Source organism: Bombina bombina, chromosome 2, assembly GCF_027579735.1.
Source record: "Bombina bombina isolate aBomBom1 chromosome 2, aBomBom1.pri, whole genome shotgun sequence".
Lineage (NCBI taxonomy): Eukaryota > Metazoa > Chordata > Amphibia > Anura > Bombinatoridae > Bombina > Bombina bombina.
In genome coordinates, this window is record NC_069500.1 from 916,281,392 (window position 1) to 916,308,099 (window position 26,708).

The 26,708-nt window shown below is 39.4% G+C and overlaps 1 protein-coding gene across 1 annotated transcript in view; it reads right to left on the reverse strand.

The window, feature by feature from the left end:
• Nucleotides 1-26,708, reverse strand: part of LOC128647376 (vitamin D-binding protein-like) — a 151,061-nt gene that overhangs the window by 79,203 nt on the left and 45,150 nt on the right. Inside the window, exons 2-3 of the mRNA XM_053700161.1 lie at nt 21,029-21,086; nt 10,704-10,836 (exon numbers count right to left, since the gene is read on the reverse strand). Of these exons, the coding sequence (XP_053556136.1) occupies nt 10,704-10,836; nt 21,029-21,086 (191 nt within the window). The remainder of the gene's footprint in view (nt 1-10,703; nt 10,837-21,028; nt 21,087-26,708) is intronic.

Consider the following 26,708-nt stretch of genomic DNA (forward strand, 5'->3'; position numbering starts at 1 on the left):
CATGAGGACGGAGAGCTTCATTCTGCGGGTGACGGATCTGATCCAAATAAACTGGATTCAGACATTTCAAATTTTAAGTTTAAGCTGGAAAACCTCTGTGTATTGCTAGGGGAGGTGTTAGCAGCTCTGAATGATTGTAACACAGTTGCAATCCCAGAGAAAATGTGTAGGTTGGATAAATATTTTGCGGTACCGACGAGTACTGACGGTTTTCCTATACCTAAGAGACTTACTGAAATTGTTACTAAGGAGTGGGATAGACCCGGTGTGCCTTTCTCACCCCCTCCTATATTCAGAAAAATGTTTCCAATAGACGCCACCACACGGGACTTATGGCAAACGGTCCCTAAGGTGGAGGTAGCAGTTTATACTTTAGCTAAGCTTACCACTATCCCGGTGGAGGATAGCTGTGCTTTTTCAGATCCAATGGATAAAAAGTTAGAGGGTTACCTTAAGAAAATGTTTGTTCAACAAGGTTTTATATTGCAACCCCTTGCATGCATTGCGCCTGTCACGGCTGCGGCAGCATTTTGGTTTGAGTCTCTGGAAGAAACCCTTGACTCAGCGCCATTAGATGAGATTACACACAAGCTTAAAACCCTTAAGCTAGCTAATTCATTTATTTCTGATGCCGTAGTACATTTAACTAAACTTACGGCTAAGAATTCCGGATTCGCCATTCAGGCACGCAGAGCACTGTGGCTAAAATCCTGGTCAGCTGATGTTACTTCTAAATCTAAATTTCTTAACATACCTTTCAAGGGGCAGACTTTATTCGGGCCCGGTTTGAAAGAAATTATCGCTGATACTACAGGAGGTAAAGGCCATGCCCTGCCTCAAGACAGAGCCAAACCTAGGGCTAGACAGTCTAATTTTCGTGCCTTTCGTAACTTCAAGGCAGGAGCAGCATCAACTTCCTCCGCTCCAAAACAGGAAGGAGCTGTTGCTCGCTACAGACAAGGCTGGAAACCTAACCAGACCTGGAACAAGGGCAAGCAGGCCAGAAAACCTGCTGCTGCCCCTAAGACAGCATGAAGTGAGGGCCCCCGATCCGGGAACGGATCTAGTGGGGGGCAGACTTTCTCTCTTCACCCAGGCTTGGGCAAGAGATGTCCAGGATCCCTGGGCGTTAGAGATCATATCTCAGGGATATCTTCTGGACTTCAAAGCTTCTCCCCCAAAAGGGAGATTTCATCTTTCAAGGTTGTCAACAAACCAGATAAAGAAAGAGGCGTTTCTACGCTGTGTACAAGATCTTTTACTAATGGGAGTGATCCATCCGGTTCCGCGGTCGGAACACGGACAAGGGTTTTACTCAAATCTGTTTGTGGTTCCCAAGAAAGAGGGAACCTTCAGGCCAATCTTGGATTTAAAGATCCTAAACAAATTCCTAAGAGTTCCATCGTTCAAAATGGAAACTATTCGGACAATCTTACCCATGATCCAAAGAGGTCAGTACATGACCACAGTGGATTTAAAGGATGCTTACCTTCACATACCAATTCACAAAGTGTAAGGATTCCACTCCTGGTTTTCCTTTTTTCTTCTACAGCTCACCTTACACCTCTATTTAAGTCATGTCTCCGCCCCAAACAAGTGCTTAGTTATTAACTTCATATCAGCTAAGCTCTATGCATCTATTTCTTAACCTGTGCATTATTTCATGAATTGAAGATATTTGCTACTTCAAGTTATTGGATTACAATTACCAGCAGGAACTGTTACTACAAACTGCTACCCAGTGAACGAATTTATTTCATCTAAGTTACTTTTACTCTGAGGATTGGATCTTTTTCATCAGACACCTGCAAGCAGTTCAAACCGGGACTTTCAAGGAATAACCGCAAGTAACATAAAATCTTAAGTTGCTGCCACACAGTTAACTGATATAAATTGCTGCAATTGTTATCATATCGCTACTTCTGTTTCAATATAACTTTTTGTAACAAACCAGTTTCACTATAACGCTACGGAACAGCTCTGACGTCATCAGCAGGGGAACTCCTGTGTACTTGACACGCCCCTGTCAGCAGCTGCAGATTTCTGTGTTCTCTCTCACTACATATTACTCGGTTACTACTACAATCAGGTTTAACGGTGGTTAGTCCACATAACTCTTGCTACCTATTTAAACAAAGGACTCAATATTGAAATTCACTGCTTATCAATTCTGAATATTATTTCAGAAATCTTGTACTTCATTTTCAGTTATATTTTGGAATATTGCTACACATTAATTGTAGCTTATCACTACAAATATATACTCATACTTCAATTCATCATATATTAAAACTCACTCTGAATCATCACAGCCTATGCTGAAATAATAGTCTGTATTTCAAAGTGAAACATTCACACTTTAAGGCAGTTGAGATCCAACATAATAAAACTCATTACAGAATAACTAAGCCATTATTATGGATCCAGCCGAACTCCCACAAATTGTCTTTAACCTATCACAAAGGGTAGACCAACTCAGCCAGGGTCTAAGAGAATTACAATTGGAAAATGAGACTTTGAGAAACGTTATAAAAGATTCCATCAATCCTAAGCTATCAGCCCAAGAGACCTCTCCTGAACCCTTTGTTGCTCCTCCAGAATATTTTCAAGGAGACAGAAATCAATACCGCCACTTTAAGAATGCTTGCCTTCTTAATTTTTCTCTCAAGCCTAGGACCTATTCAAATGATAGGGTGAAAGTTCTCTGCATGATAAGCTACTTAAGGGGAGAACCCCGTATATGGGCTGACACACTATTTGAAACTAATAATCCGGTCCTATCATCCTTTTCGGCATTTCTTGACGTCATGGATGAATTGTATAATGATACCAACCTCCAAATTACAGCTGAGAGCAAAATGAGGAAACTTAAACAAGGTTCCAGACCTGTGGAATATTACATAACTGAGTTCAAACAGTACTCCATTGACTCCCAATGGAATGCCATAGCCCTCAGAAATCAATTTAGGCTTGGTCTTTCCGATGCAGTCAAGGATGAATTAGCCAGAACAGAATTGCCAGAGACACTTGAGGCTCTTATGAAATTAAGTAGCCATATCGATAGAAGATTAAGGGAGAGAAGATCAGAACGGCAATACTCAGACCAGCCATACAAAAAGGAAAAGGTTCCCAGTCCTAACCAACCTACTTTTAGGTCTACTAGTCCCAGCGGAGCTGAAGCTATGGATATCAGCATCTTCAGGGGTCCGCTATCACCGGATGAACGTATGAGAAGAAAGACCCGGGGCCTTTGCATGTATTGTGGTGATCCAGCTCACAGTCTTAAGGACTGCCCTATCATACCTCAGAAAAAGAACAGTAAGTGTAGCACTAACTTTACCTCTCAAGTAGTACTTAATAAACCACTTCACTGTTCTCTACTTTTGTCTTTACAGTGGGCAAGTAAACAGATCTCAGTCCCTGCTATCATTGACACCGGAGCTCAAGGCAACTACATTGACAGCTCATTAGTCTCTATCAATAAAATACCACTGATTAAGAAATTGTCTCCTATTTCTCTTCGTGTTGTTGATGGCTCTGAGATTTCTTCTGGACCTATTACACATCATACCATTCCTCTTTCTGTCACAACATTAAACAATCATCATGAACATCTCTCTTTTGATGTGATTACATCTCCATTATTTCCAATTGTTCTTGGGTTGGCTTGGCTACAACTACATGAACCTCAGATCAGTTGGAAATCTTTAGACATACATTTAAACTCTCAATATTGCCAACAAACTTGTATTAGGCAGTCACTACTTTCTCTGAACCCCACTCCTGACATTCTTGTACCAATTGAATACAGTCACTTTGCTGAGGTTTTCAGTAAAAAAGAGGCTGAAACACTTCCTCCTCATCGATCCTATGACTGCCCCATAGAGTTAAAACCAGGTACAACTCCACCTATAGGACATTTATATCCTCTATGTCAATCCGAATTAGACCATCTGAAAAGCTATTTAGATGAGAATTTGAAGAAAGGATTCATTCGTCCTTCTGTCTCACCAGCTGGTGCTGGTATGTTTTTTGTCCGAAACAAGGATAACTCTTTACGCCCTATTATCGATTTTAGACAACTAAATAAGATCACCATAAAAAATCGCTACCCACTGCCACTCATTCCGGAACTCATAGAGAGACTAAGACATGCCACTATCTATACTAAATTGGATCTGAGGGGCGCATACAACCTTGTACGCATCAGAGAGGGGGATGAATGGCTCACGGCTTTTAGAACAAGATATGGGTTGTATGAATACCTAGTTATGCCTTTCGGACTCACCAACGCACCAGCAACCTTCCAATTCTTTATAAATGACATTTTTCATGATTTACTCGATATTTGTGTCATAGTTTATTTAGATGATATTCTGATTTATTCCTCCAATACTACTGACCACATCAAACACGTTAGTTGGGTTTTATCTCGTCTCCAGGTTCACCGACTTTATGCCAAACTGGAAAAATGCATTTTTCATACTACAACCATAGATTTCCTGGGTTATTCCATCAGCCCTGAAGGCATTCAAATGCAAGAAGGAAAAGTTGAGGCAGTAAAATCCTGGCCAACTCCTATGAACAGAAAAGATCTACAAAAATTCCTCGGATTCAGTAATTATTACAGGAAATTCATCCGAAATTTCTCGAATATTTCGAAACCTCTTACCAAACTTACTAGTTCCAATTGCGTGTTCAGATGGTCGAAAGAAGCTGCTGATGCTTTCAATTTCCTCAAGGAGTCCTTTTCCTCAGCTCCTATTTTAAAGTATCCTGATCCCGATCTACAATATATATTGGAAGTGGATTCTTCGGATTATGCACTCGGTGCAGTCTTATCACAACGTAAGACACTCAAAGAACCTCTATTTCCTATCGGCTTCTTTTCAAAAATTATGTCCTCTGCAGAAATGAATTACTCCATAGGGGATAAAGAATTACTCGCCATCAAAAGAGCTTTGGAATTTTGGAGACATCTCCTAGAAAGTACATCTCATCCCATCATAATTTATACAGACCATCGTAACCTTGAGTTTCTACAGAACAACAAAACTTTATCTGGGAGACAGGTTAGATGGAGCCTCTTCTTCAGTCGTTTTGATTTCCAGATTTTGTATAGACCTGGATCGAAAAATGGAAAGGCAGATGCACTCTCCCGCAGAGATCCTAGACCCATTCCTGAATATACACCTAGTTGTATCCTACCACCCTCTAAATTCCTCGCTTCATTATCTATATCAGTTCCAGACTATGAAGCCGCCTTAGGGTTGGAAAAACAAGCACTTCTGAACTCCCTAATTAAGAAAGATGGATTATATTATCATGGTTCTCAAATTTACGTACCTGAACCACTCAGAGCACAAATTATTAAAGAACACCATGATCCTCCCTTACTTGGTCATGTTGGTATCAGACGCACTACGGAATTAGTAAGCAGAACTTACTGGTGGCCATCCATGGAAAATTCTATCAAGCTCTACATTCAGCAATGTATTACTTGCTCAGTATCCAAACCCGAGAGAAGACCTCCCTATGGACTCCTCATGCCTTTGGACATACCCAATTCACCCTGGGCTCACATTGGTATGGATTTTATCGTAGAATTACCGCCAAGCTCTGGTTTCACCACCATTTTAGTCGTTACTGACCACTTTACTAAAATGGCACATTTCATTGCTTACCACAAGTTGCCTACTTCTTCAGAAACTGCACATTTGTTTCTGAACAACATTGTAAGGCATCACGGTTTACCGACTGTTTTGTTTACAGACAGAGGTAGCCAATTTACCTCAAGGTTTTGGAAGACACTCACTACAAGTCTGCAAATTGAACAACGGCTAAGTACTGCTTTCCACCCACAAACGAACGGACAAACTGAAAGATTGAACCAATGGCTCGAACAATACTTACGTTGCTACTGCTCATACCATCAACATAAATGGTCATCTTTTCTTGCTATGGCAGAATTTTCCTACAATAACACTATCAACAGTACCACCAATTACTCTCCCTTTTTTGCTAATTATGGGTTCAATCCTAGATTCAATTTTCAGCATTCCTCTTCTGAAAATACACCATCTGTTGACGAATTACTACAACGCCTATCTGAAAACTTCCATCATCTATCTACTAACATACAACATGCACAAGCATCTCAGAAAAAGTATTATGACTTAAGACGTAGAGTTGCTCCAAAGTATGAAGTAGGAGACTTCGTGTGGTTGTCAACCAAAAATATCAAGTTACATCTTCCCAAGAAGAAATTGGCTAGTCTATTCATAGGCCCATTCAAGATCACTCACATAGTAAATGAGAATGCAGTTACCTTGGATCTACCTGATAATTTGGTAATACACCCTACCTTCCATGTCTCTTTACTGAAGCCTTATACGGGTCGACACCCTCCTACTCCTCTCCTTCCTCCTGATCCGGTATGCCTGGACACAAACATGTACGAAGTTCAGGATCTCTTGGATTCAAGATATTATAATGGTGAACTTCAGTATCTAGTGAGATGGAAAGGGTTTTCATCTGAAGAAGACTCTTGGGAGCCTCATACTCATATTGATGCTACAAGGCTTGTTGCACGTTTCCATAGACGTTTTCCCCACAGACCAAAACATCCAGCCGTGGTCGGCTTGCTTGAGGGGGGGGACGTGTAAGGATTCCACTCCTGGTTTTCCTTTTTTCTTCTACAGCTCACCTTACACCTCTATTTAAGTCATGTCTCCGGCCCAAACAAGTGCTTAGTTATTAACTTCATATCAGCTAAGCTCTATGCATCTATTTCTTAACCTGTGCATTATTTCATGAATTGAAGATATTTGCTACTTCAAGTTATTGGATTACAATTACCAGCAGGAACTGTTACTACAAACTGCTACCCAGTGAACGAATTTATTTCATCTAAGTTACTTTTACTCTGAGGATTGGATCTTTTTCATCAGACACCTGCAAGCAGTTCAAACCGGGACTTTCAAGGAATAACCGCAAGTAACATAAAATCTTAAGTTGCTGCCACACAGTTAACTGATATAAATTGCTGCAATTGTTATCATATCGCTACTTCTGTTTCAATATAACTTTTTGTAACAAACCAGTTTCACTATAACGCTACGGAACAGCTCTGACGTCATCAGCAGGGGAACTCCTGTGTACTTGACACGCCCCTGTCAGCAGCTGCAGATTTCTGTGTTCTCTCTCACTACATATTACTCGGTTACTACTACAATCAGGTTTAACGGTGGTTAGTCCACATAACTCTTGCTACCTATTTAAACAAAGGACTCAATATTGAAATTCACTGCTTATCAATTCTGAATATTATTTCAGAAATCTTGTACTTCATTTTCAGTTATATTTTGGAATATTGCTACACATTAATTGTAGCTTATCACTACAAATATATACTCATACTTCAATTCATCATATATTAAAACTCACTCTGAATCATCACAGCCTATGCTGAAATAATAGTCTGTATTTCAAAGTGAAACATTCACACTTTAAGGCAGTTGAGATCCAACATAATAAAACTCATTACACAAAGAACATTACCGGTATCTAAGGTTTGCCTTCCTAGACAGGCATTACCAGTTTGTAGCTCTTCCATTCGGGTTGGCTACGGCTCCAAGAATCTTCACAAAGGTTCTGGGCTCTCTTCTGGCGGTACTAAGACCGCGAGGAATTTCGGTGGCTCCGTACCTAGACGACATTCTGATACAAGCGTCAAGCTTTCAAACTGCCAAGTCTCATACAGAGTTAGTACTGGCATTTCTAAGGTCGCATGGGTGGAAAGTGAACGAAGAGAAGAGTTCTCTCTTACCACTCACAAGAGTTCCCTTCTTGGGGACTCTTATAGATTCTGTAGAAATGAAAATTTACCTGACAGAGGACAGGTTAACAAAGCTTCTAAATGCTTGCCGTGTCCTTCATTCCATTCAACTACCGTCAGTGGCTCAATGCATGGAGGTAATCGGCTTAATGGTAGCGGCAATGGACATAGTTCCTTTTGCACGCCTGCATCTCAGACCGCTGCAATTGTGCATGCTAAGTCAGTGGAATGGGGATTACTCAGATTTGTCCCCTACGCTGAATCTGGATCAAGAGACCAGAGATTCTCTTCTATGGTGGCTTTCTCGGCCACATCTGTCCAGGGGGATGCCCTTCAGCAGGCCAGACTGGACAATTGTAACAACAGACGCCAGCCTACTAGGTTGGGGCGCTGTCTGGAATTCCCTGAAGGCTCAGGGATCATGGACTCAGGAGGAGAGTCTCCTTCCAATAAACATTCTGGAATTGAGAGCAGTTCTCAATGCCCTTCTGGCTTGGCCTCAGTTAACAACTCGGAGGTTCATCAGGTTTCAGTCGGACTACATTACGACTGTAGCTTACATCAACCATCAAGGAGGGACAAGGAGTTCCCTAGCGATGATGGAAGTATCAAAGATAATTCGCTGGGCAGAGTCTCACTCTTGCCACCTGTCAGCGATCCACATTCCAGGAGTGGAGAACTGGGAAGCGGATTTCCTAAGTCGCCAGACTTTTCATCCGGGGGAGTGGGAACTTCATCCGGAGGTCTTTGCCCAAATACTTCGACGTTGGGGCAAACCAGATATGGATCTCATGGCGTCTCGCCAGAACGCCAAGCTTCCTTGTTACGGGTCCAGGTCCAGGGACCCGGGAGCGGTCCTGGTAGATGCTTTGACAGCACCTTGGACCTTCGGGATGGCTTATGTGTTTCCACCCTTCCCGATGCTTCCTCGTTTGATTGCCAGGATCAAACAGGAGAAAGCATCAGTGATTCTAATAGTGCCTGCGTGGCCACGCAGGACCTGGTATGCAGATCTAGTGGACATGTCATCCTGTCCACCTTGGTCTCTGCCTCTGAGACAGGACCTTCTAATTCAGGGTCCTTTCAAACATCAAAATCTAATTTCTCTGAAGTTGACTGCATGGAAATTGAACGCTTGATTTTATCAAAGCGTGGATTTTCGGAGTCAGTAATCGATACCTTAATACAGGCTAGGAAACCTGTTACCAGGAAGATTTACCATAAGATATGGCGTAAATACTTACACTGGTGCGAATCCAAGAGTTACTCATGGAGTAAGGTTAGGATTCCTAGGATATTGTCTTTTCTACAAGAGGGTTTAGAAAAGGGTTTATCTGCAAGTTCTTTAAAGGGACAGATCTCAGCTCTGTCCATCCTTTTACACAAAGGATGTCAGAAGTTCCAGACGTTCAGGCTTTTTGTCAGGCTTTGGCTAGGATTAAGCCTGTGTTTAAGACTGTAGCTCCACCGTGGAGCTTAAACTTAGTTCTTAACGTTTTACAGGGTGTTCCGTTTGAACCCCTTCATTCCATTGATATCAAGCTGTTATCTTGGAAAGTTCTGTTTTTAATGGCTATTTCCTCGGCTCGTAGAGTCTCTGAGTTATCAGCCTTACATTGTGATTCTCCTTATCTGATTTTTCATTCAGATAAGGTAGTTCTGCGTACTAAACCTGGGTTCTTACCTAAGGTAGTCACTAACAAGAATATCAATCAAGAGATTGTTGTTCCATCATTGTGCCCTAACCCTTCTTCAAACAAGGAACGACTTCTGCACAATCTGGACGTAGTCCGTGCCCTGAAATTTTATTTACAGGCAACTAAAGATTTTCGCCAAACTTCTTCCCTGTTTGTCGTTTATTCTGGACAGAGGAGAGGTCAAAAAGCATCTGCTACCTCTCTATCCTTTTGGCTTCGTAGCATAATACGTTTAGCCTATGAGACTGCTGGACAACAACCTCCTGAAAGGATTACAGCTCATTCTACTAGAGCTGTGGCTTCCACTTGGGCCTTTAAGAATGAGGCCTCTGTTGAACAGATTTGCAAGGCTGCAACTTGGTCTTCTCTTCATACTTTTTCCAAATTTTACAAATTTGACACTTTTGCTTCTTCGGAGGCTGTTTTTGGGAGAAAGGTTCTTCAGGCAGTGGTTCCTTCCGTATAAAGATCCTGCCTGTCCCTCCCGTCATCCGTATACTTTAGCTTTGGTATTGGTATCCCATAAGTAATGGATGACCCGTGGACTGACTACACTTAACAGGAGAAAACATAATTTATGCTTACCTGATAAATTCCTTTCTCCTGTAGTGTAGTCAGTCCACGGCCCGCCCTGTTTTTTATGGCAGGTCTGAATTTTAAATTATACTCCAGTCACCACTGCACCCTATAGTTTCTCCTTTCTCGTTTGGTTCTCGGTCGAATGACTGGGTGTGACGTAGAGGGGAGGAGCTATATAGCAGCTCTGCTTGGGTGATCCTCTTGCACTTCCTGTTGGGGAGGAGTTAATATCCCATAAGTAATGGATGACCCGTGGACTGACTACACTACAGGAGAAAGGAATTTATCAGGTAAGCATAAATTATGTTTTTTCTCATAAAGTGTATATATGAGTGTAACACATTATTTTAATTCATTTATGTTGTGTTTGGAGCAAATTTTTATTCAGCCATAACCCTTTACATGAGAACTTCAGTCATGCTAACTCGACGAGTACAAACCAAATGTGGTTGCATTTACTTTACGACTTGTAATACATGCACTTACTTTAGTTCGTGACTTGTAATATAGCCCATAATGTTCAGCCATATATTCCTATTCCTACTTACACTATAATACCCCTTTAATATTGATCATTTTTAATAAATTACCTTATTCTTAAAGCATCCAGAATCTGCTTCTTCCATGCAGCAATTTGATGTAAACACAGTGAGGTTTTTCACCAGCCTATTCACGTCTTGTAAAGAGTTGTTCACTAAGGTCTGGCTATAGAATATCAGGGCACTAAAACAAAATATAATTATATAATGAATCAAATAGAGCAATTTAATACATATAGGTTTCCTCCTGTTTCACAGTATTTTCAAAAAAAGTCACATTTTGTGTTTCTCATGGGGCAAATTCTCTTGTATTCTTGGGACATTAGACAGATTGTTTTTCACCATGCAGACAACCGCCCCATGGGATCATTGAATGTTACTGACATTGTGAGGTATTTGCAAATATAACATAAAAGGAAACACTGGACATAGAACAGTTGAATGCATTTAGCATTAGTAGTGTAGTTAATGTGATCCCTTCGATATTGGACTAAATTATAGGAGGAGCACAAACAATAGCACAGGATGTGCAGGGCCAAACTGGGACCAAAATTAGGCCAAGCATTTTAAGACAGAGCAGACCATTCCCTCCCCCACCACCCACCCACACACTCACACACTATTGTCATTTAACCATACCCCAAAACTAACAAGTATAATTTACTTGTCTGATTTATAAAAACATTTAAATTTTGTAAAACCCTTCTGTACCTATATTTCAAAACTGATTGTCATTAAATAGTTAGTGCAATGTAATAACAATAATTTAAAAAAAAAACAGAAACTATTGTTTAAATAAAGAATAACTACTTACTGCTTATTAGCCTGTGTAATCACAATTAACTGGCACCTGAGCAGGGTAAGACTGGCCCTGACCTGGCTCACATACACAGCAAGGCAGTGAGAAGCAGCACAGTGCTGGCCCAGTGTCATACACAAATAATAATGCTGGCGACTGGGTAAAGCTAAAGCAACAAACCCCAGCCAATATTTGCCCCAGCCTACAGGGCAAATGCCCTGTATGCACTAAGCTCAGTCTGGAACTGAAAGTGCGTTATCTTTTGGTGCAACCTTGTGCAAAGGGTAACTGGTATTACAAGTGGATGGTTAAATATTTTAACCAAAGTATCATAACGTGGCTAAAACTTTTTAGCGTGCCGTGCCCTATACTTTTAATAGATAGCGCAGGGATAATTAATAGCTGCTCATCACACTCATATTACAAATGGTAAGTTAAGTGTTGTGCTCAAGTGCAATCCAAAATAAAGTTGTTCCATTTAGCACTTTTTAAGATCTGAAGTAAACCATTATTATTATAAGTATAGCACACAGCTACATGAAGAACTTAAAATATTTACACACCTTCAGCTTAGTGCACCCTCTTCTTAGCCCACCATGAGCTTAGCTCTCAAGCAATATCCAACATGAATTTTACTATGTGCACCCATAGAAGTCTATTATGTAAAAGTTAGAATGCCCTAGACTAATGCTTGGGCAATAAAAAAGAAAAGTTGAAAGTGGTGGCGCTGTGTCACCTCCAGGGAACCAAGCTGCCCACGTCCTCTGAGTCAACCTTGTTGCTTTCACCTCCAAAATAAAAGAATTCACATTAGTGTAGCAGATTTCAGACAATGTTGTAGGCGCACAAACTGGTTATACTCACGAGATTGCAGTTAAAATAAGACTTTTATTAAAATCATCACAAAGGTATCTTCAGGTGCAGCTTAAGGTTTTATTTAAAATACAGCTCAATGCTGCTCCAGAAATTGTTTTAACTTTATGCTCTTGATAAAGGCTTCTTTTAGCCAAAACGCGTTGAGCTGTATTTTAAATAAAACCTGAAGCTGCACCTGAAGATACCTTTGTGATGATTTTAGGGTCCATAACATGTGGCATATAATTCCTGGCACTAGGAGGAGGCCAAGAACCCACACAAGAGCTCAAATACCCTCCCATCTCCCATCTCTCCTCAGTTTTGTTCTTGGCCTCCCAGGAGAAGGTTGAGAATAGAGGTGTTCCAACTACTTTTGGGAGCTCAGATCAATCTGAGACCCTTTATTCCTAGGCCATATCATTCACAAAGAAGATGGAAGATATTTCCAGCAAGCTGAATGATACAAGGACATAGGAATGTTATGTGCACAGTATCTTCCTAGGGATTTCAGCCATAACTACCCTCAGGGTGGGCTATCTACTAGATACTGCTGCAGTTTGGTGACTGGTAAGCCGGTGGAGGGTTACAACTTAAGCCACTTACTACAGCAAAAAGACAGCCTACAGGTAGAGTTGCCGCTCTAGCCATTTTTTCCAGGACACTTATGAGTTACACATGCTGCAGGGTATGCAGGGAGAAACATGAATAGTGCTGTCCGGGATCACTATTTGTGTGCTTTCCAGGGGTGCAATTCATGTTCCACTCTGCACACCCTGCAGCATTTATAACTCATAAGTGTCCAGGAAAACATGGCCAAGGTGGCAAACTTACCTACAGGCTATTAGAAGGTACTCTGACACAGGTACAGTATAGCCAGGGGATTTAGCCTGCTCACCCACTGACACACTTTTTTCCTAAATCATTTATATAGTTGCCCTACATCACTTAAGAGGGTACTCCAAGACCACTGACACCCTTTCTGGACCCTTTGGCAGTCCTGGGACCCTGTTTTTCACTCTTTTAAAAAAAATAGGTGTATGGCCCTTAGCGGCTCCTTCACTAAGCATCCGGTTATCTTATGCATGCATGTTTTGGAGCATGTATTTATGTTAAAGCTTTATTATATTTTTTTTTACTGTTTTTAGCCTCTCTGGGGCACTGGCACTGTTCCTGGCAGTAGCCCCACACCCTCAGCTTTGCAGTCTTTTTCTCCTCACTCCAGAGTTGCAGCTGGGGAGGAAAAGGCCAAAAGAGCATCTCCCAGATTTGTCTTTTCAATTCAGTCTCATTTTGTTATCCTGTCACTGGAGGGGGGGTAGCCCCTCTTTCAGGGATCCAATGAACCGCAAAATGGAGTCTTTCCTGAGAAAGCTCTTCCTTCAGACAGGTTTTTTGCTTAAAATAGAAACAAGCGTAAAGTTTGGGCACCAGTTTAGATTCCAAATACATAGATTGTGTATACCCTTGAAAATGTAATATCAAATGAAATTAGATTTAGATGAAGTGAAATTGCAAACTGCAAATCGTCACACACAGGGACAGCTTACCCCAATCTCCCAAGTCCATTTCTTGTAGTGTGTCCCTCAGCATCAGGAGTAATCCAAAAATATCCTTATCAGGAGTGTATTCTGTGCAGGCTACTTAGAGTGTCCCATGCTCTACCTTCGCTGTGCATGCTGCTTGTTGAACACAGATGACGTCATTAGAAGTGGTCCGGTCTTCTGCTTAAACCAGCAGTATCTATCACCTGTGTGGCTCCAGCAGGGGCCCTGTGGTGTGATGCTCTAGCCAAAATGGATTCTAAACAATCCTCTGCTGAGGATCTCCAGAATTGCATTAGAGCCCTTAAAATGCCTAACACCTTTTTATGTGACACAGTAATGGACATAATCAAGATTGATGTTAAAAACATGTGCATGGCAGTTATTGCAAGAAAGGCCTTATGGTTAAAATCGTGGTCAGCAGACATGGTTTGAAAAAATAGATTGATGTCTCTTTCCTTCCAAGGGAAGTTGCTTTATAGTTTGGACTCAATTATCAAGACTGTTACTAGTGGGAAAGGAGCTTTTCTCCCTCAGGACAAGAAATCTAAGGGAAAGAACAGACTAAATAATCGTTTTTGTTCCTTTAGTTCTTCAGGAGATCAGATGTCCTCCTCTTCTCAAAAGCCTGAGCCCTTCACTCCGGCCTGGAAGCATGGTTTTTTATGGGCAAAGATCAAGCAGTCCAATCCAATGCCAATATAAATATGCATGAAGGTGCGGCCCCCAGACCAGATTCTGTTCTGGTAGGAGGTAGATTAAATCTTTTTCAGAAGGCCTTGTTACAGTCAGTTCATGATCCATAGGTTCAAACCATCATATTAGGCAGAGTTAACTCAGCACCAGTGCAGTGTGTTTACTGCCAGGCCTCACACCATCAACCCATAACATAAAGAAAGTCAAAGGCAGCAGCACCACTTCAAAAACTCCAAATTCATTGAAAGTGCAACAAAAAATAAAATCATCAACGTATCAGACCAATCAGTCCTTAATCATGCATAAGTTGTTACCGATGTAGCAGACCTAAATCCCACAAAAGAGTAGAATTTATCCCTAAGCCTATGAAATTTGTACACAAATACCATATATATAAAACTTAATTATGAAACGTGTTTGTAAAAATAATTATTATAAGTGTATGAGATGTAACTATGTGTTTACATGGTGTACTGTAACAGTTGTTATGTGATGTCAGAGGAGGTGGGGTTTAGGGAGGTATTTAGATCTGCTACATCTGCAGCCATTAAATATGATATTATTTCAAAGGAAACTGCAAAATGTCTAATTATTGTTAATCCTAGGATCCCCATTTTTTATACTTTACCAAAAGTACATAAGAACCTGAAAAAACCCTGGCAGGCCAATTGTGTCTATTCTTTCTAATATTGCAATCTATTTGGACAGACTCATAAGACCTCTTGTAGAGAGGTCAAACTCCTATATCAGATATATACGGGGGACTTTTTAAATAAATTGCAGAACTTAGAATTACCAACAGGAAAATTCATTTTATATAGCTTAGATGTATCAAGTCTATATACTTCTATTCCCCATGCCAGTTGTGTTGGGGTAGTGAAAGCATTATTAGCTCAAGCTAAAATGTATAATCAACAAGAAACTGACTTTATCATTGGATTGTTGGAAATTGTCCTGCATTGTAATTTTTTCTGTTTCAAGACCAATTCTACCTGCAGTTACAGGGAACTGCTATGGGTTCCAACGTCGCCCCTACATATGCCAATTTATACATAAATGCATTTGACGAACATTTTGTTTATGAAAATGTACTTTTTATTCAATATGGCGCCACCTGGTGGTGCTATATTGATGATATTTTTGGTGTGTGGTTGGGTGACGTTGGGACAAGATTAGAATTTGTATCTTCTTTAAATGGTGCAACTAAATGTATTAGATTTACTTTGGAATATAGTGAACATTCTATCAATTAATTAGATACCAGGATATATAAGGGACAGAATGACCTTGAAATAGATCTATATAGAAAGGAGGTTAATAGGAATAATCTTTTGCATTATGAGAGCTCACACCCCATGGCTTTAAACAATTCATTACCTAAAAGCCAATTTCTAGTAGTGTGTAAAAGTGTCACCAATACTGATGTACTAGATATTAGATTTAGAGAAATGGCAACACTTTTTAGAAATAGGGGTTATCCAGATGATCTAATTTATAAGGAGAGGCATTGAAAATTCCTAGGACTACACTTTTAGCAACAAATCCTCAAAAGAAAAGATCTGAGAATAGGGATAGAATAGCTTTTGTCTCAGTTTAACAAACAAAGCTCAACATTTTTGAAAATTATTAATAAACATTGGAGCATCTTACAACAGAGTGATCCGTTAGTGACAGAATTTAATAAAAAAACATGGTATCCTATAAACATTACAAAAGTCTGAGAGACAAAATAACCAAGTCTGATGTAGGCTGTAGTAAAACACAGAGACAGACCCTGCTGGGTACTAAAAACAATGGATGTTTTACTCATCTAGGATGTATTAATTGCAATAGCTTTATACGTGGTCCCTATTTTTACCATCCTCGAACTGGGAAAAAAATTAATATCAATGGTTACTTTACCTGTAATTTGGAATATGTGATTTATATTCTTAAATGTCCGTGCTCTAAACTCTATATAGGGGAAACGACCAGAAGGGTCAGAGATTGCGCGGAATTGATATGACAAATCACCAGTAGCATGTAATTGTGTAAACTTGTTTGTAAAAAAATTATAATAAGTGTATGAGATTTAACTATTTGTTTACATGGTGTACTGTTACTTTAGGAAAATGTTTTGTACTCTGTCCAAGGTTGTTCTGTGATGTCAGAGGAGGTGGGGTTTTAGGAGGTATTTAGGTCTGCTACATCTGTAACAACTTATGCATGATTAAGGACTGATTGGTCCGAAATGTTGCTGATTTTATTTTTTGTTGCCTTTGACTTTCTTCAAAACATCATATCCCATTGTTACAGGATAGGATTTTGTTCCAGGCCTCCTTGAGGACGATTTCATCTGTCTCATGTCCTCAAAAATCCTGCAAAGGCAGTTGCCTTCATGTAATGTGTTCAGGATTTAGAGGATATGGGAGTAATTACCCCAGTGTCTGAACAGGGCCAAGGGTTTAACTTCAGACGCATCTTAGATTTGAAAAGTTTGTCAGGATCCCTACTTTCAAGATGGAAACAATTCACACAATTTTACCCTTAATCCTACAGGGTCAATTCATGTCCACTATCATTCATTCATCTTCATTGTTGGCGGTAATCAGAACACAGGGGAACTCAATTGCCACTCTGAACAATATCTTAGTGCAGGCTTCTTCCCTGCCTTTAGCTATTGCAAAGAGCTCTTTAACTCAGCTTCAAGAGTGTCCTTTCTAGGAGTAGATTCAGTCCATATGCGTCTATTCCTGACAGAATCTCACAGAATAGAACTTCAGAAGACATTTCTGTTACTGCAATGTGCTTCATTTGCATCAGTAGCTCAATGCATGGAGGTGGTGGGTCTTATGGTTGCAGCTTCGGATGCAGTTCCCTTTACCTGCCTTCTTTTGCAAACTCTTCAACTATCTATGCTAAATCAGTGGTCAAAGAATTATCTGCAATGACAGATGCCAGTCTTTCAGGCTAGGGCATGATATGAAATTCTTGAAGAGCACATGGAGTTTGGTTCCCTCTGGTAGTGAGGTTGCTAATCAACATTCTGGAACTCTGAGCGATTCTTCAGGTTATTCAGTCCTGGCCCCTCTTTAATAATAATAATAATAATAATAATAATAATAATAATAAAAGAAGAGAGGTTTATTTGTTTCCAGTCAGACAATATCACAGCAGTGGCTTACATAAATCACCAAGGGGTTACCCGAAGTCCACTGGCTATGTAGGAAGTGTCCCAGATTCTGTCATGGAAAGACAGGAATCAATGCTCCCTTTCAGCAGTTCACAGTCCAGGTGTGAAGAATTGGGAAGAGGATTACCTCTCAATCAGGATATTTTTGGTCAATTAGTGATCAAATGGGGTCTACCGGACATATATCTGATGGCCTCTGATTTAAATCACAAACTTCCAATTTATTGTGAAAGATCAAGACATCTAATGGCTCATATGATAGATGCATTGATGTGCCCATGGAATTTTCATATAGCGTACTTGTTTCCTCCATTTGTTCTACTTCCAAGAGTAATTGCTTGAATTAAACAGGAGTCAGCTTTGATAATCTTGATTGCTCCAGCCTGGCCCCGCAGAACATGATATGCGGGTCTAGTGCAGATGTCCTCTTCTCCTCCATCTTTGAATGGTGTTCTTCTAGAGAATTTTCTTTGTATTCCTTTCGGATTCCTAGAATTCTTCAGTTTTGACAAGCTCCCTAAAAGGTAAAATTTCTGCTTTATCTGTTCTCATAGAAAGTCTTTTAAATAATCTTGATGTAGTCAGAGCATTGAATTATTATCTTCAAGCTACTAAGGAGTTCAGACAATCTTCTAGTTTGTTTCTTCATTACTCTGGGACTCATATAAGGAAGAAGGCTATTACTGTAGCTTTGGCTTCTTGGCTCAAAGCTACAGTAATACCCTATGGACTATCATCATTATATGAAAGAAAACAAAATGTATTCTTACCTAATAAATTATTTTCTTTTGGAATGATAGAACATAGACCCACCCATTTTCATTTTTTAGGCGACAGTTTTAATTGCATCTCTATAGACCATGCTTTTGTCTTTCCTACCTACCTGTTCCATATTCTCTGCTCAGTTATGCATTAAACTGAGGAGAGATGGCAGATGGAAGTGAATTTAAGCTCTTGTGTAGGCTCTTGGGCTCCTCCTAGAGGCGAGAATTATATCCCACATGTTATGGACCCTATGGACTATTATCATTCCGAAAGAAAATAATTTATCAGGTAAGCATAAATTTGTTTTTTTATGTACTTTTGGGCACGTCAAGATATTAACCTATTGTTTTATTATTATTTATACTTTATACCTGTTTAAGGGTCAGATGAATATATGTACAATCTTCCCTGGAGACTTATTTAAAGGGACACTGAACCCAAATTTTTTCTTTTGTAATTCAGAAAGAGCATGCAATTTTAAGCAACTTTCTAATTTACTCCTATTATCATTTTTTCTTAGTTCTCTTGCTATCATTATTTGAAAAAGAAGGCATCTAAGCTTTTTTTTTGGTTTCAGTACTCTGGACAGCACTTTTTTATTGGTGGATGAATTTATCCACCAATTAGCAAGGACAACCCAGGTTGTTCACCAAAAATGGGCCGGCATCTAAACTTACATTCTTGCATTTCAAATAAAGATACCAAGAGAATGAAGAAAATTTGATAATAGGAGTAAATTCAAAATTTGCTTAAAATTTCATGCTCAATCTGAATCACGAAATAACATTTTTGGGTACAGTGTCCCTTTAAGCTCAAATCAAGCAAACACGATGATTGTAAACTCTTAAATTACTATCCAAGATTTTTAGACTTACAGGAAAATGTATCAAGCTGCAGATGGACAAGTTCTCAAGCAAGGAGCCTGTCACTTGGTGAAATTTAAAAATGCAAAGGGATTCTCCTGTGCAATCCTGCCCCCTTCTCTTGCACAAACAATCAAACAAAAGTAGGACCTGTCAATCAAACAAGTGAGTTCCTGGGTTATTTATTTCTGAAGTGGCATTCTATATAGTAAAAAGAAAAGAACACTCCAACTGTTAATACTTATTTTAAATACATAGAGGTAAGGCCGCTGCTCCTTAAGTTGTCCTCCACCTTGTAGCGTATCATGTCCGCCACACATAGATAAATGGCGACAGCATACGCTGTCAGCACTTATCATTGCACAAGCAGTTCTTGTGAACTGCTTGTGCAATGCTGCCCCCTGCAGATTTGCGGCCTCTAGCAGGGGGTGTCAATCAACCCGATCGTATACAAACGGGCGGATTGATGTCCGCAGCCTCAGAGCAGGCGGACCAGTTATGGAGCAGCGGTCTTTAGACAGTTGCTTCATAACTACAGTTTCCGGCAAGCCTGAAGGCTCCTGCGGAAACAGGGGCATCAAGCTTCATTCGGAAATTGATAATTCAGCCCCTAAAGGTAGATTTTTTTTTCATTTTACAACAGTGTGGTTTTTTTTACCATAGTTTTAACATTGTACATGAATTTCCCATACAAGTTTACACTGTACAGCAAGTGTTTAATTTTACAATGCGATCACACTGTATGAAATGTTAAATGTACAGTATATATCACATTTGTTACAGTGCGGCCACATTATTAGACGTAAACTGTTCAATACAGGGAACATACTTTGGTATATTTCTAATGGCGCAATCGCATTGTACCAAAAGTTTTATTAAAATAGAACACGTTTGGTATAGTGCAATTGCAATATTAGAAATATACTCAGGTAAGGTCACAGCAGGGTCATAAGTACAGAGGTGTCAGAGGTCTCAACTGAGACAGTGCCCACACCTCTAAGGGGACCATCTGGCTCTGGGTCCTTCAATTAGTTCTGGCACCACTCCACCTGCATCATGTCAAGTCCCTCTGTGTGCCCCCTGGAAACCAGGCTCACAGTTTAAGGAAAGTGTATGGATTTGCCTTTACAGTATGGTGTGAGGGCTTCCAAGATGGCCCCTAAAATTATCATGGGAACAAAGCAAATTTGATAATAGAAGAAAATTGGAAACTTTTTTAAAATTGCATGCTCTGGGGCATATTTATCAAGCTCCGTATGGCTCGCTAGAAACAGCAGTTATGAAGCAGCGGTCACAAAGACCGCTGCCCCATAACCTGTCCCCCTGCTCTGAGCAGGCGGACAGATATCGCCGGAAATCAACCCGATCGAGTACAATCAGGTTGATTGACACCCCCCTGCTGGCAGTCGATTGGCCGCGAGTCTGCAGGGGGCGGCGTTGCACCAGCAGCTCTTGTGAGCTGCTGGTGCAATGCTGAATACGGCGAGCGTATTGCTCGCCGTATTCAGCGAGGTCTGGCGGACCTGATCCTCACTGTCGGATCAGGTCCGCCAGACCTTGATAAATAGGGGCCTCTGTCTGAATCACACAAAAAAAGACATTTAAAAAAAAATACTTAATATGTAAAGATTGTCATTTATGTAATGCAGTAGCTCAATAAACTATGTACACATGTGAACACTTACTTAGTCCGGAATACAGCTTGGATTTCATTTGTTAACTCACATCCTATATTTTTCATACCTTATTAAGAAACAAAACAAAAAAACATCACTTAAATAAAAGCTACCTTTGATTTCTATTTGTACATGCAAATTATACTGAATATGGAACGTATACCAAGCTACAGTGCATACTAAAGAAATAAAAAACGTCTTTGCATCATTTTAAAATGTATTTAAGTTTTTTCTGTAGTGAAAAAAAAAAAATGGTTTGGGTATTTATTCTTATGAGATGCATCACTCTACCAGTAAAGCATTGGAAGGGCTGCTTGTTAGCCAGTGAGCAAATGGGCCTTAAAGGGACAGAAAAGTCAAAATTAAACTTCCATAAATCAGATAGAGCATGTGATTTTAAACAACTTTCCATTTTAGAGTTTCTTAAATATTTGTATTCTTTATAGAAAGTGTTTCTTTAAAAAAAAGTTGCAGGCATGATAACCTTATAATGGTGCAAACCCATATATAGTTACTACTCCAAAACTATTAGATAAGAGAAAATAGGACTTAATACTGTTAGAAAATCCTATAAAAAGACAGGGAGCTGTACAGCACTCTTTTCAAATGTCAATAAAACACTTTTTAAAAATACAGTTCTAAATTCCTGAACTGAAAAAAAAACAAACATTAACAGATGCAGCAGAAAGATATTGCATATATATCAAATTCTCAAAACACACCCAGAACAGTCACTCCTTATAAACGCACATACATCCTATAAATGTTTCCACACTGGAAATCCCTAATCTAAGTCTAGTGTGCACATTGAAAAAGGCCATTTGGCAGTTCATGTTGGAGACTTAAAAAGATCTGCGCTGATTCAAAAAATGAGAAAAAACATACAGTTTTTCAACCAATTGTCCAGTGACATTAAGTAGGAGCCAGGTCAAATATGTGCAGCCATCTGTCAAAGTGTCCTGCAGATTATTTATAAGTATAATTCCTTATGTCACTCACTCTACATCAGTAGTTGTAAGCAAGCAAACAAGCACTTTAGTAGAATCACAGAATATCACATTAAACATCCAGTCAGCTATGTGAGTATATAGCCCCTTTTATAACTTTTGCAGTTCAAGCCGTACATATGATTGTTACAGGGAATGCTACCTTCAGCTACTCGGCTTTCTTCGGTCACACCACTTCAATCTAAACGGAACAAACACATCCAGACATCCCAAGTCTCCCTGAAGTTCAGGGAGTCTCCCTGATTGTAATAGCAGCTCCCTGATGCCAGCAAATGGAATGCAATCTCCCTGAAACTATGATCCAATGTTGCCCAAATCCGGAAAAGTGTTTCTTTAAAGGGCCATAATACCCAAAATGTTTAAACACTTGAAAGTGATGCAGCATAGCTGTAAAAAGCTGACTAGAAAATATTTCCTTAACATCTCTATGTAAAAAAGAAAGATATTTTACCTCAAAAGTTCCTCAGTAGCCACCTCCCATTGTAAAGGATTTCTAAGCAGCATTTTAGTGTGTCTGTCCTAGGACAGCTGAAGGGATGAGCCTCGTGCACTCTCATATTATTTCAACAATCAGGTAAAGGAAGCTTACTATGAAATCTCATGAGAGTTAAGTCAAATCTCATGAGATCACAGTAAGAGTTCATGTCCTCAGCACTGCTGATGCTGATTGGCTGCTGTTCATTTCTTCATTTTTATTTTTTTACCTGCAGCTGGGAGCAGGTGAAGTATAACTTTTTACACAGAACATACTCTGCTAAGCTGAGGAGATTGTGAGGTAAAATATCTTCCTTTTTTACATAGAGATGCTCAGGTGATATTTTCCTGTCAGCTTTTTACAGTTATACTGCATCAGTTTCAAGTGATTTAGCATATGAGTATTATGTCCCTTTAAGGAATGCCTTTAGTTGCTTGGACGTTATATAACCCTCAAAGCATGCATCAGTAACCAAAAAACCCCACTGATTTTAATAAAATAATACACAAATACTACCTTATTTACTGCACGTACATAAACTTTGTATTCTAAAATATTTGAGCATTCAACAAGCGTAAGATCACTGGAAAATAGATTTGTTGTATGTGGTTGTGCAATAAAGCTACTTTTCTTAATGTGACTTTAGTGGGAAGCTACTTTAATGATACGTCTCTATCTTATTTAGGGTTTCAAGGTGTCCAATATATAACTGAGAGGGGGGGTGCAGTAGCAGGAGAAGCCACCTCCCTGAAATTAGTTTTTGCAGGTTGGGATGTCTGCACATCGTACCTTAAGCCTTCATTCCCTTAATAAGTAGTGCTTGATTTTTTGCACCTCCTTCAACCAGATTATGGTACTTTGGTCACCATGTACATTAATTCCGGGGTTACTCACCTGGATGCAGTCCTTTGAAAGAGCAAAGTTTGAGAGTCCAGGATTGGAATGGAAAACGTTTGTGGTCACGGCATAAGAAAGCAAGTGGTGGCATAAAGCACAGAGTGATCGGCTGTAAGTAACCCCGGAATGAATGTACATGGTGACCAAAGTACCGTAATCTGGTTGAAGGAGGTGCAAAAAATCAAGCACTACTAATTAATGGAATGAAGGCTTCAAGTACGATGTGTTTGTTCCGTTTAGATTGAAGTGGTGTTTTGAGAATTTGATATATATGCAATATTTTTCTGCTGCATCTGTTTATGTTTGTTTTTTTCAGTTCAGGAATTTAGAACTGCATTATTAAAAAGTGTTTATTGACATTTGAAAAGAGTGCTGTATTCCCTGTCTTTTTATAGGATTTCCTAACAGTATTAAGTCCTATTTTCTCTTATCTAATAACTTTCCATTTAAATTCTATTATCTAATTTGCTTTGTTCTCTTAGCATGCTTTGTTGAAAATCATACCTAGGTAGGCTCAGAAGCAGTTATGCACTACTGGGAGCTAGCTCACCCAATTTATTCACCTAGCTCCCAGTAGAGCACTGTTGCTCCATCAACAAAGTATTTCAAGAGAATGAGACAAATTTGATAATTGAAGTAAATTGTTTAAAATGGTATGGCCTATGTGAATCACAAAACTAGAAAACTGTCTCATGCCCCCTTAAAGGGGCATTAAATAGAATAAAAGTTCGATCTAATGATGTAATCAGAGCAAAGATCAGTCTGAGAATAGAATATAGACATATTTTGTTTAAATTATATTCATTGTTTAAATATTGAAGATATAAGTGCAAAGCATTAGTTTCTATAAAGTAATGGGAACTGCTATGTTAATCCTTTAAGGGTGGAGACAATTGTACAAGTTCTGAACGTAAACAAAACCTAGAATTTGAGCTATATGCTTTTTCAACCATAATTTACCCTTTTCACATTAATTTCAGACTTTAAGATTGTTGCAATAAAAATATATTAGTGTACACGCAAAACCGCATACATACATATGTGTATATGTATTTTATAATAAAAGATTTATAATGCTACTTGTCCTCTATTCTGTTCCTCTGCCCTCCTTCATTTCCTCTTTTGACTGGGCTGTGACATAGAGAGCAATCTCTACATAGGCTTCCTAAAGGCTTTCAAAGGGCTGGACTTCAAGAATGTCATATGACACACACACTGATTGAATGTTTATTGGAATTGTCATAAAAAAAAAAAAAAAAAAAAGTTCTTCCCAGTGGGCCGGCATTACATTGTAATAGAAGCATTACTATAGGCATGGAATTAACCATTTTCACGGATAGATTTTTTAGTAAAAAGTACATATATGGCAAATACGGCTTTCTTTTGACATCAAATATTTATATATGTACTATAATTTAATCTCAATAAATATTGAGAATATCATAATCCTGATAGGTTTTAGTGCAATAAAACACCCATATTTGTATTCTGCAATGCCCCAGGAGTATAGCAATACAGGTTTTATGGGTTTACTGGAAGTTACCGAGTTAAATATGGGGTTTGCCCATTTTAGTCTTAATACATGGTAATTTGACACCTTTCTCTAAACAGCACTGAAAAAGGTTAAAAACTCCTACCTAAGAGGGGATTCTGGGCTTTAAAACATGGGGAAATGGGGGTCTCTAGGCCTTTTTGATATTCTGTTATAATATTATAAAATGCTTAAACATATGTATTTTATTATTATTTGTTTGGTTTTTAATTGTGCTTATACTTTATACATCCAAGACACACACCATTTGAAAGAGCAGGTAATTACCTTTCAAATGATTGGTCTTTGAATGATGGAAAGTTGAGATTGATGGGTTTAAATATTTTCCCAATGCAGCTACCCTGCACTTCCGGGTTACTGGGGCTTGGGGACATCCCAATGCATAAGTGTGGGATTCCTCCGGCAATGCAGCACTAGCTCATAGTGCTAGGTAAGTGCATTTAGGGACTGGGATTAGTTCTGAAAGCACGTCCAGGATGATGACACATGGTGATAGCATTGCGTGGATGATAACCATGTGCCGTCATGCACATTAAAATGGTAACACTAAATACCTTACAGGATAAGGCATTTGTTGTTAAGCCCTTAATGTTAGGTGTGAGCCATACCATTAGGTAGGCCACTTCCTTGGCTAGGGTAGCACAGGTCTCACCAACAGTGACTAGACTGCACTATTACTGCATGCCTCACCAGGGAGGCAGCGCTATATGGCAGCAGTTTTGCAACAATGTAATACATTAGCAAGAACACTAGATGGCAGCACTATTTCCTGTCACGTATTACCCCAGACATGTGCACCTATCTAGATATAGCTTCAAAAAGGAAAAACATGAGAACAAAGCAAATTTGATAATATAAGAATATTGGAAACTCTTTAAAATTGTATTCTCTATCTAAATCATGTAAGAAAAATTTGGTGTTTCATGTCCCTTAAAACTTACAGTTCAAGCGTAGCAAATTTTATCCTTAAACCAATAAGTCCACCCTTGTTGTATTTGTCCATATTTCATATAAATTACTTGCAAAAATACAGAACTACACTTCCCCAACTCACCAGGGAACCTCTAGACTCCCTGAATGCTCCTATTTCAATTGATGAATTGAGACTCACTATAATTGATGAATTGAGACTCACTCACTATAATACCTTTTCCTCCTCTTATATAACTCTAATCCCTAAAGCTGGCAAGGATCACTCCTTTCCAGAGTCTTACCACCCCATCTCACTCCTCAACATGGACTATAAGATATTTACTAAAATACTTGCAAACCATTTGAAAGCTCTATTACCCTTGCTATTACACCCTGACCAAACAGGTTTTGTATTTAAACATTCATCTGTAGTAAACTTAAGATGTGTGTTGCATATTATAAATTATTACTGGGAGAGAAACAAGATGGGCTCTTGTGACACAAATTCTGAGTAATTTCTTCTGTCTCTCGATGCGGAAAAAGCTTTTGATCATTTTGAAAGGGGCCTATCTTTTTGATACGCTTGATAGGTTCGACTTTCAGCGACCCTTTCTACACACACAAAATGTATTAATCCCCCATAGCTCGCATTTCTGTCAATGGGCTTTTTTGCCCAGACTTCATTTTAGAAAGAGGCACTCGGCAGGCGTGCCCCCTCTGCCCCTTGATTTTCAACCTGGCTCTAGAACCACTGGCAGAGAGATTAAGACAGATCTTCCCAGGGGTTTCCATCAGAGGCAGTGTTCAGAAACTTGTGCACTACGTAGATGACATGCTCCTGTTTGT